Genomic DNA, 13,888 nt, shown 5'->3' with positions numbered 1-13,888 from the left:
ACACACACAAGGAGGAGTGGGTATGGACACACACACACACACAAGGAGGAGTGGGTATGGACACACACACACACACACACACAAGGAGGAGTGGGTATGGACACACACACACACACACACACAAGGAGGAGTGGGTATGGACACACACACACACACACACACAAGGAGGAGTGGGTATGGACACACACACACACACACACAAGGAGGAGTGGGTATGGACACACACACACACACACACACACAAGGAGGAGTGGGTATGGACACACACACACACACACACACACACACACAGGAGGAGTGGGTATGGACACACACACACACACACACAAGGAGGAGTGGGTATGGACACACACACACACACACAAGGAGGAGTGGGTATGGACACACACACACACACACAAGGAGGAGTGGGTATGGACACACACACACACACAAGGAGGAGTGGGTATGGACACACACACACACACAAGGAGGAGTGGGTATGGACACACACACACACACAAGGAGGAGTGGGTATGGACACACACACACACACACACACAAGGAGGAGTGGGTATGGACACACACACACACACACAAGGAGGAGTGGGTATGGACACACACACACACACACAAGGAGGAGTGGGTATGGACACACACACACACACACAAGGAGGAGTGGGTATGGACACACACACACACACACAAGGAGGAGTGGGTATGGACACACACACACACACACAAGGAGGAGTGGGTATGGACACACACACACACAAGGAGGAGTGGGTATGGACACACACACACAAGGAGGAGTGGGTATGGACACACACACACACACACACACACAAGGAGGAGTGGGTATGGACACACACACACACACACACAAGGAGGAGTGGGTATGGACACACACACACACACACACAAGGAGGAGTGGGTATGGACACACACACACACACACACAAGGAGGAGTGGGTATGGACACACACACACACACAAGGAGGAGTGGGTATGGACACACACACACACACACACAAGGAGGAGTGGGTATGGACACACACACACACACACACAAGGAGGAGTGGGTATGGACACACACACACACACACACAAGGAGGAGTGGGTATGGACACACACACACACACAAGGAGGAGTGGGTATGGACACACACACACACACAAGGAGGAGTGGGTATGGACACACACACACACACAAGGAGGAGTGGGTATGGACACACACACACACACAAGGAGGAGTGGGTATGGACACACACACACACACAAGGAGGAGTGGGTATGGACACACACACACACACAAGGAGGAGTGGGTATGGACACACACACACACACAAGGAGGAGTGGGTATGGACACACACACACACACACACACAAGGAGGAGTGGGTATGGACACACACACACACACAAGGAGGAGTGGGTATGGACACACACACACACACAAGGAGGAGTGGGTATGGACACACACACACACACACACAAGGAGGAGTGGGTATGGACACACACACACACACAAGGAGGAGTGGGTATGGACACACACACACACACAAGGAGGAGTGGGTATGGACACACACACACACACAAGGAGGAGTGGGTATGGACACACACACACACACAAGGAGGAGTGGGTATGGACACACACACACACACAAGGAGGAGTGGGTATGGACACACACACACACACACACAAGGAGGAGTGGGTATGGACACACACACACACACAAGGAGGAGTGGGTATGGACACACACACACACACAAGGAGGAGTGGGTATGGACACACACACACACACAAGGAGGAGTGGGTATGGACACACACACACACACAAGGAGGAGTGGGTATGGACACACACACACACACAAGGAGGAGTGGGTATGGACACACACACACACACACACAAGGAGGAGTGGGTATGGACACACACACACACACAAGGAGGAGTGGGTATGGACACACACACACACACACACAAGGAGGAGTGGGTATGGACACACACACACACACACAAGGAGGAGTGGGTATGGACACACACACACACACACACAAGGAGGAGTGGGTATGGACACACACACACACACACAAGGAGGAGTGGGTATGGACACACACACACACACACAAGGAGGAGTGGGTATGGACACACACACACACACAAGGAGGAGTGGGTATGGACACACACACACACACACAAGGAGGAGTGGGTATGGACACACACACACACACACAAGGAGGAGTGGGTATGGACACACACACACACACACACACAAGGAGGAGTGGGTATGGACACACACACACACACAAAGGAGGAGTGGGTATGGACACACACACACACACACACAAGGAGGAGTGGGTATGGACACACACACACACACACACAAGGAGGAGTGGGTATGGACACACACACACACACACACAAGGAGGAGTGGGTATGGACACACACACACACACACAAGGAGGAGTGGGTATGGACACACACACACACACAAGGAGGAGTGGGTATGGACACACACACACACACACAAGGAGGAGTGGGTATGGACACACACACACACACACACACACACACACACACAAGGAGGAGTGGGTATGGACACACACACACACAAGGAGGAGTGGGTATGGACACACACACACACACACAAGGAGGAGTGGGTATGGACACACACACACACACACACAAGGAGGAGTGGGTATGGACACACACACACACACACAAGGAGGAGTGGGTATGGACACACACACACACACACACACACAAGGAGGAGTGGGTATGGACACACACACACACACAAGGAGGAGTGGGTATGGACACACACACACACACACACACAAGGAGGAGTGGGTATGGACACACACACACACACACACAAGGAGGAGTGGGTATGGACACACACACACACACACAAGGAGGAGTGGGTATGGACACACACACACACACACAAGGAGGAGTGGGTATGGACACACACACACACACACACAAGGAGGAGTGGGTACACACACACACACAAGGAGGAGTGGGTATGGACACACACACACACACACACAAGGAGGAGTGGGTATGGACACACACACACACACACACACACACAAGGAGGAGTGGGTATGGACACACACACACACACACACACACACACAAGGAGGAGTGGGTATGGACACACACACACACACACACACACACACAAGGAGGAGTGGGTATGGACACACACACACACACAAGGAGGAGTGGGTATGGACACACACACACACACACACAAGGAGGAGTGGGTATGGACACACACACACACACACACAAGGAGGAGTGGGTATGGACACACACACACAAGGAGGAGTGGGTATGGACACACACACACACACACACAAGGAGGAGTGGGTATGGACACACACACACACACAAGGAGGAGTGGGTATGGACACACACACACACACACACACACAAGGAGGAGTGGGTATGGACACACACACACACACACACACAAGGAGGAGTGGGTATGGACACACACACACACAAGGAGGAGTGGGTATGGACACACACACACACACACAAGGAGGAGTGGGTATGGACACACACACACACACACACAAGGAGGAGTGGGTATGGACACACACACACACACACAAGGAGGAGTGGGTATGGACACACACACACACACACAAGGAGGAGTGGGTATGGACACACACACACACACACAAGGAGGAGTGGGTATGGACACACACACACACACAAGGAGGAGTGGGTATGGACACACACACACACACACAAGGAGGAGTGGGTATGGACACACACACACACACACAAGGAGGAGTGGGTATGGACACACACACACACACACACAAGGAGGAGTGGGTATGGACACACACACACACACACACAAGGAGGAGTGGGTATGGACACACACACACACAAGGAGGAGTGGGTATGGACACACACACACACAAGGAGGAGTGGGTATGGACACACACACACACACAAGGAGGAGTGGGTATGGACACACACACACACACAAGGAGGAGTGGGTATGGACACACACACACACACACAAGGAGGAGTGGGTATGGACACACACACACACACACAAGGAGGAGTGGGTATGGACACACACACACACACACAAGGAGGAGTGGGTATGGACACACACACACACACAAGGAGGAGTGGGTATGGACACACACACACACACAAGGAGGAGTGGGTATGGACACACACACACACACAAGGAGGAGTGGGTATGGACACACACACACACACACAAGGAGGAGTGGGTATGGACACACACACACACACACAAGGAGGAGTGGGTATGGACACACACACACACAAGGAGGAGTGGGTATGGACACACACACACAAGGAGGAGTGGGTATGGACACACACACACAAGGAGGAGTGGGTATGGACACACACACACACACACACAAGGAGGAGTGGGTATGGACACACACACACACACACACACAAGGAGGAGTGGGTATGGACACACACACACACACACAAGGAGGAGTGGGTATGGACACACACACACACACACACACACACACAAGGAGGAGTGGGTATGGACACACACACACACACAAGGAGGAGTGGGTATGGACACACACACACACAAGGAGGAGTGGGTATGGACACACACACACACACACAAGGAGGAGTGGGTATGGACACACACACACACACACAAGGAGGAGTGGGTATGGACACACACACACACACACAAGGAGGAGTGGGTATGGACACACACACACACACACAAGGAGGAGTGGGTATGGACACGCACACACACACACAAGGAGGAGTGGGTATGGACACGCACACACACAAGGAGGAGTGGGTATGGACACACACACACACAAGGAGGAGTGGGTATGGACACACACACACACACACACACACACAAGGAGGAGTGGGTATGGACACACACGCACACACAAGGAGGAGTGGGTATGGACACACACACACACAAGGAGGAGTGGGTATGGACACACACACACAAGGAGGAGTGGGTATGGACACACACACACAAGGAGGAGTGGGTATGGACACACACACACACACACACACAAGGAGGAGTGGGTATGGACACACACACACACACACACACAAGGAGGAGTGGGTATGGACACACACACACACACACAAGGAGGAGTGGGTATGGACACACACACACACACAAGGAGGAGTGGGTATGGACACACACACACACAAGGAGGAGTGGGTATGGACACACACACACACACAAGGAGGAGTGGGTATGGACACACACACACACAAGGAGGAGTGGGTATGGACACACACACACACACACAAGGAGGAGTGGGTATGGACACACACACACACACACAAGGAGGAGTGGGTATGGACACACACACACACACACAAGGAGGAGTGGGTATGGACACACACACACACACACAAGGAGGAGTGGGTATGGACACGCACACACACACACAAGGAGGAGTGGGTATGGACACGCACACACACAAGGAGGAGTGGGTATGGACACACACACACACAAGGAGGAGTGGGTATGGACACACACACACACACACACACACACAAGGAGGAGTGGGTATGGACACACACGCACACACAAGGAGGAGTGGGTATGGACACACGCACACACAAGGAGGAGTGGGTATGGACACACACGCACACACAAGGAGGAGTGGGTATGGACACACACACACACACAAGGAGGAGTGGGTATGGACACACACACACACACACAAGGAGGAGTGGGTATGGACACACACACACACACAAGGAGGAGTGGGTATGGACACACACACACACACAAGGAGGAGTGGGTATGGACACACACACACACACACACACAAGGAGGAGTGGGTATGGACACACACACACACACACAAGGAGGAGTGGGTATGGACACACACACACACACACACACAAGGAGGAGTGGGTATGGACACACACACACACACACACAAGGAGGAGTGGGTATGGACACACACACACACACACACACACAAGGAGGAGTGGGTATGGACGGACACACACACACACAAGGAGGAGTGGGTATGGACACACACACACACACAAGGAGGAGTGGGTATGGACACACACACACACACACACACACACACAAGGAGGAGTGGGTATGGACACACACACACACACACACACACACACAAGGAGGAGTGGGTATGGACACACACACACACACACACAAGGAGGAGTGGGTATGGACACACACACACACACACACACAAGGAGGAGTGGGTATGGACACAAACACACACACAAGGAGGAGTGGGTATGGACACACACACACACACAAGGAGGAGTGGGTATGGACACACACACACACACACACACACAAGGAGGAGTGGGTATGGACACACACACACACACACACAAGGAGGAGTGGGTATGGACACACACACACACACACACAAGGAGGAGTGGGTATGGACACACACACACACACACACAAGGAGGAGTGGGTATGGACACACACACACACACACACACACACACAAGGAGGAGTGGGTATGGACACACACACACACACACACACACACAAGGAGGAGTGGGTATGGACACACACACACACACACACAAGGAGGAGTGGGTATGGACACACACACACACAAGGAGGAGTGGGTATGGACACACACACACACAAGGAGGAGTGGGTATGGACACACACACACACACACAAGGAGGAGTGGGTATGGACACACACACACACACACACACACACACACAAGGAGGAGTGGGTATGGACACACACACACACACACACACACAAGGAGGAGTGGGTATGGACACACACACACACACACACACAAGGAGGAGTGGGTATGGACACACACACACACACACACAAGGAGGAGTGGGTATGGACACACACACACACACACAAGGAGGAGTGGGTATGGACACACACACACACACACAAGGAGGAGTGGGTATGGACACACACACACACACACAAGGAGGAGTGGGTATGGACACACACACACACACAAGGAGGAGTGGGTATGGACACACACACACAAGGAGGAGTGGGTATGGACACACACACACACACACAAGGAGGAGTGGGTATGGACACACACACACACACACAAGGAGGAGTGGGTATGGACACACACACACACAAGGAGGAGTGGGTATGGACACACACACACAAGGAGGAGTGGGTATGGACACACACACACACACACACACAAGGAGGAGTGGGTATGGACACACACACACAAGGAGGAGTGGGAATGGACACACACACACACACGCAAGGAGGAGTGGGTATGGACACACACACACACACACAAGGAGGAGTGGGTATGGACACACACACACACACACAAGGAGGAGTGGGTATGGACACACACACAAGGAGGAGTGGGTATGGACACACACACACACACAAGGAGGAGGGGGTATGGACACACACACACACAAGGAGGAGGAGGTATGGACACACACACACACACACAAGGAGGAGGGGGTATGGACACACACAAGGAGGAGGGGGTATGGACACACACACACACAAGGAGGAGGGGGTATGGACACACACACAAGGAGGAGGGGGTATGGACACACACACACACGAGGAGGGGGTATGGACACACACACACACAAGGAGGAGGGGGTATGGACACACACACACACACACACACACACACACACAAGGAGGAGGGGGTATGGACACACACACACACACACACACACGAGGAGGGGGTATGGACACACACACACACACAAGGAGGAGGGGGTATGGACACACACACACACAAGGAGGAGGGGGTATGGACACACACACACACACAAGGAGAAGGGGGTATGGACACACACACAAGGAGGAGGGGGTATGGACACACACACACAAGGAGAAGGGGGTATGGACACACACACAAGGAGGAGGGGGTATGGACACACACACAAGGAGGAGGGGGTATGGACACACACACACACAAGGAGGAGGGGGTATGGACACACACACACACACACAAGGAGGAGGGTGTATGGACACACATACACACACACAAGGAGGAGGGGGTATGGACACACACACACACACACAAGGAGGAGGGGGTATGGACACACACACACACACACAAGGAGGAGGGGGTATGGACACACACACACACACACAAGGAGGAGGGGGTATGGACACACACACACACAAGGAGGAGGGGGTATGGACACACACACACACAAGGAGGAGGGGGTATGGACACACACACACACACACACACACAAGGAGGAGGGGGTATGGACACACACACAAGGAGGAGTGGGTATGGACACACACACACACACAAGGAGGAGTGGGTATGGACACACACACACACACAAGGAGGAGGGGGTATGGACACACACACACACAAGGAGGAGGAGGTATGGACACACACACACACACACAAGGAGGAGGGGGTATGGACACACACAAGGAGGAGGGGGTATGGACACACACACACACAAGGAGGAGGGGGTATGGACACACACACAAGGAGGAGGGGGTATGGACACACACACACACGAGGAGGGGGTATGGACACACACACACACAAGGAGGAGGGGGTATGGACACACACACACACACACACACACACACACACAAGGAGGAGGGGGTATGGACACACACACACACACACACACACAAGGAGGAGGGGGTATGGACACACACACACACACAAGGAGGAGGGGGTATGGACACACACACACACAAGGAGGAGGGGGTATGGACACACACACACACACAAGGAGAAGGGGGTATGGACACACACACAAGGAGGAGGGGGTATGGACACACACACACAAGGAGAAGGGGGTATGGACACACACACAAGGAGGAGGGGGTATGGACACACACACAAGGAGGAGGGGGTATGGACACACACACACACAAGGAGGAGGGGGTATGGACACACACACACACACACAAGGAGGAGGGTGTATGGACACACATACACACACACAAGGAGGAGGGGGTATGGACACACACACACACACACAAGGAGGAGGGGGTATGGACACACACACACACACACAAGGAGGAGGGGGTATGGACACACACACACACACACAAGGAGGAGGGGGTATGGACACACACACACACAAGGAGGAGGGGGTATGGACACACACACACACAAGGAGGAGGGGGTATGGACACACACACACACACACACACACAAGGAGGAGGGGGTATGGACACACACACACACAAGGAGGAGGGGGTATGGACACACACACACACACACACAAGGAGGAGTGGGTATGGACACACACACACACACAAGGAGGAGTGGGTATGGACACACACACACACACACAAGGAGGAGTGGGTATGGACACACACACACACACACAAGGAGGAGTGGGTATGGACACACACACACACAAGGAGGAGTGGGTATGGACACACACACACAAGGAGGAGTGGGTATGGACACACACACACACACACACACAAGGAGGAGTGGGTATGGACACACACACACACACACACACAAGGAGGAGTGGGTATGGACACACACACACACACACAAGGAGGAGTGGGTATGGACACACACACACACACAAGGAGGAGTGGGTATGGACACACACACACACAAGGAGGAGTGGGTATGGACACACACACACACACAAGGAGGAGTGGGTATGGACACACACACACACAAGGAGGAGTGGGTATGGACACACACACACACACACAAGGAGGAGTGGGTATGGACACACACACACACACACAAGGAGGAGTGGGTATGGACACACACACACACACACAAGGAGGAGTGGGTATGGACACACACACACACACACAAGGAGGAGTGGGTATGGACACGCACACACACACACAAGGAGGAGTGGGTATGGACACGCACACACACAAGGAGGAGTGGGTATGGACACACACACACACAAGGAGGAGTGGGTATGGACACACACACACACACACAAGGAGGAGTGGGTATGGACACACACGCACACACAAGGAGGAGTGGGTATGGACACACACGCACACACAAGGAGGAGTGGGTATGGACACACACACACACACAAGGAGGAGTGGGTATGGACACACACACACACACACAAGGAGGAGTGGGTATGGACACACACACACACACAAGGAGGAGTGGGTATGGACACACACACACACACAAGGAGGAGTGGGTATGGACACACACACACACACACACACAAGGAGGAGTGGGTATGGACACACACACACACACACAAGGAGGAGTGGGTATGGACACACACACACACACACACACAAGGAGGAGTGGGTATGGACACACACACACACACACACAAGGAGGAGTGGGTATGGACACACACACACACACACACACACAAGGAGGAGTGGGTATGGACGGACACACACACACACAAGGAGGAGTGGGTATGGACACACACACACACACAAGGAGGAGTGGGTATGGACACACACACACACACACACACACACACAAGGAGGAGTGGGTATGGACACACACACACACACACACACACACACAAGGAGGAGTGGGTATGGACACACACACACACACACACAAGGAGGAGTGGGTATGGACACACACACACACACACACACAAGGAGGAGTGGGTATGGACACAAACACACACACAAGGAGGAGTGGGTATGGACACACACACACACACAAGGAGGAGTGGGTATGGACACACACACACACACACACACACAAGGAGGAGTGGGTATGGACACACACACACACACACACAAGGAGGAGTGGGTATGGACACACACACACACACACACAAGGAGGAGTGGGTATGGACACACACACACACACACACACACACACAAGGAGGAGTGGGTATGGACACACACACACACACACACACACACAAGGAGGAGTGGGTATGGACACACACACACACACACACAAGGAGGAGTGGGTATGGACACACACACACACAAGGAGGAGTGGGTATGGACACACACACACACAAGGAGGAGTGGGTATGGACACACACACACACACACAAGGAGGAGTGGGTATGGACACACACACACACACACACACACACACAAGGAGGAGTGGGTATGGACACACACACACACACACACACACAAGGAGGAGTGGGTATGGACACACACACACACACACACACAAGGAGGAGTGGGTATGGACACACACACACACACACAAGGAGGAGTGGGTATGGACACACACACACACACACAAGGAGGAGTGGGTATGGACACACACACACACACACAAGGAGGAGTGGGTATGGACACACACACACACACACAAGGAGGAGTGGGTATGGACACACACACACACACAAGGAGGAGTGGGTATGGACACACACACACACACACAAGGAGGAGTGGGTATGGACACACACACACACACACAAGGAGGAGTGGGTATGGACACACACACACACACACAAGGAGGAGTGGGTATGGACACACACACACACAAGGAGGAGTGGGTATGGACACACACACACAAGGAGGAGTGGGTATGGACACACACACACACACACACACAAGGAGGAGTGGGTATGGACACACACACACACAAGGAGGAGTGGGAATGGACACACACACACACACGCAAGGAGGAGTGGGTATGGACACACACACACACACACAAGGAGGAGTGGGTATGGACACACACACACACACACAAGGAGGAGTGGGTATGGACACACACACAAGGAGGAGTGGGTATGGACACACACACACACACAAGGAGGAGTGGGTATGGACACACACACACACACAAGGAGGAGGGGGTATGGACACACACACACACAAGGAGGAGGAGGTATGGACACACACACACACACACAAGGAGGAGGGGGTATGGACACACACAAGGAGGAGGGGGTATGGACACACACACACACAAGGAGGAGGGGGTATGGACACACACACAAGGAGGAGGGGGTATGGACACACACACACACGAGGAGGGGGTATGGACACACACACACACAAGGAGGAGGGGGTATGGACACACACACTCACACACACACACACACACACAAGGAGGAGGGGGTATGGACACACACACACACACACACACACAAGGAGGAGGGGGTATGGACACACACACACACAAGGAGGAGGGGGTATGGACACACACACACACAAGGAGAAGGGGGTATGGACACACACACACACAAGGAGAAGGGGGTATGGACACACACAAGGAGGAGGGGGTATGGACACACACACACACACAAGGAGAAGGGGGTATGGACACACACACAAGGAGGAGGGGGTATGGACACACACACAAGGAGGAGGGGGTATGGACACACACACACACAAGGAGGAGGGGGTATGGACACACACACACACACACAAGGAGGAGGGTGTATGGACACACATACACACACACAAGGAGGAGGGGGTATGGACACACACACACACACACAAGGAGGAGGGGGTATGGACACACACACACACACACACAAGGAGGAGGGGGTATGGACACACACACACACACACAAGGAGGAGGGGGTATGGACACACACACACACACACAAGGAGGAGGGGGTATGGACACACACACACACAAGGAGGAGGGGGTATGGACACACACACACACACACACACACAAGGAGGAGGGGGTATGGACACACACACACACAAGGAGGAGGGGGTATGGACACACACACACACACACACACAAGGAGGAGGGGGTATGGACACACACACACACACACACAAGGAGGAGGGGGTATGGACACACACACACACACACACAAGGAGGAGGGGGTATGGACGGACACACACACACACACAAGGAGGAGGGGTATGGACGGACACACACACACACACACACACACAGAGGATTGAGTATGTGAGTATGGAGACACACAAACACACACAAGTAGGAGTGGGTATGGACACACACACACACACACACACACACACACACAAGGAGGAGTGGGTATGGTGTTTGCAATAAAGTAACTGAGTGTGTACAGGAAGATCATTGTGTGCGTGTGTGTGTGTGTGTGTGTGTGTGTGTGTGTGTGTGTGTGAGAGAGAGAGAGAGAGCGCAACATTTGGGACGTGTGACCCTGAGTTGTCTTCTCTGGTCTGGAATCATCCAGCACGTGTGTGTGTGTGTGTGTGTGTGTGTGTGTGTGTGGCAGGAGAAGGTGTGGATGAACGTTGAGAAGAGTCTGGAGTGCATCGTCCAGCGTGTGGAGAAACTCCTACAACAGGAGCGGCTCCGCAACGTCAACTGCGAGGACATGTTCCAGGCCAACCAGCAGGGCGGCACCGCTAAGAAAGGTAACCAGAGGAACCTAGTGTTTTGGATCAACCCAGCCATGGACAAGGGTGCCTCACCCACCCCACGGGATCAGTCATCATCATCCCCCCTCTTGTCATCTTCATCATCGGCATCTTCATCATCATCATCTTCTTCACTGCCTGCTCTGAACCCCGCATGCCCCTCAAATACAGACATACAATACTGTAGGTGGCTTCCCTCTCTCCTCACTTCTGTCCATCTGTTTCTCGCTCTCTCGCTGGCTGGCTCTCTTTCGATCCCTCTCTCCTGTCTCTTTGGGAATATCACGGTTCTCTGCAGCTAAAGCCTAAGGCTACAGCTATGCTTCTGCTTTCCTGTTAAGTCATTCACACACACACACACACACACACACACACACACACACACACACCCTGTCTCACCTACTCATCAGGCAGGGTGCATGCTGCCATAGCAACAGGCTTTTGCAGAAATGTTATGTTATTTTTACACTAACTTAATTTTATATTTTGTCCCTTGTCAATCAGCGTGCCGTCTCTTCATCCGTCCCCCCACCGTCCCCCGTCATCCTACTTGCGTCCAACTCTGTTGCTGTTAGTCCACTGCCTTGTGTTGTCCGCAGAACAGACAAGCTCAGTGTGTTCAGGTGACTTGTGT

General features: G+C 53.2%; 1 protein-coding gene across 12 annotated transcripts in view; it reads left to right on the top strand.

Moving 5' to 3' along the window:
- Positions 1-13,888, top strand: part of inpp4ab (inositol polyphosphate-4-phosphatase type I Ab) — a 44,795-nt gene that overhangs the window by 19,935 nt on the left and 10,972 nt on the right. For 6 of the 12 annotated variants that reach the window (XM_027004647.3, XM_027004649.3, XM_027004652.3 and 3 more), the window contains one exon: positions 13,110-13,251. In XM_027004647.3, coding sequence (XP_026860448.2) covers positions 13,110-13,251 — 142 coding nt within the window. Of the gene's footprint in view, positions 1-13,109; positions 13,438-13,888 lie in introns of all 12 variants that reach the window. The other 6 variants (XM_027004643.3, XM_027004646.3, XM_027004654.3 and 3 more) reach the window with 1 other exon arrangement.

This window comes from Electrophorus electricus, chromosome 3, assembly GCF_041902795.1.
Source record: "Electrophorus electricus isolate QZ-2024a chromosome 3, ASM4190279v1, whole genome shotgun sequence".
NCBI lineage: Eukaryota > Metazoa > Chordata > Actinopteri > Gymnotiformes > Gymnotidae > Electrophorus > Electrophorus electricus.
The sequence above is the reverse complement of the archived record's forward strand: the minus strand, read 5'-3'. Positions and strand labels throughout refer to the sequence as shown.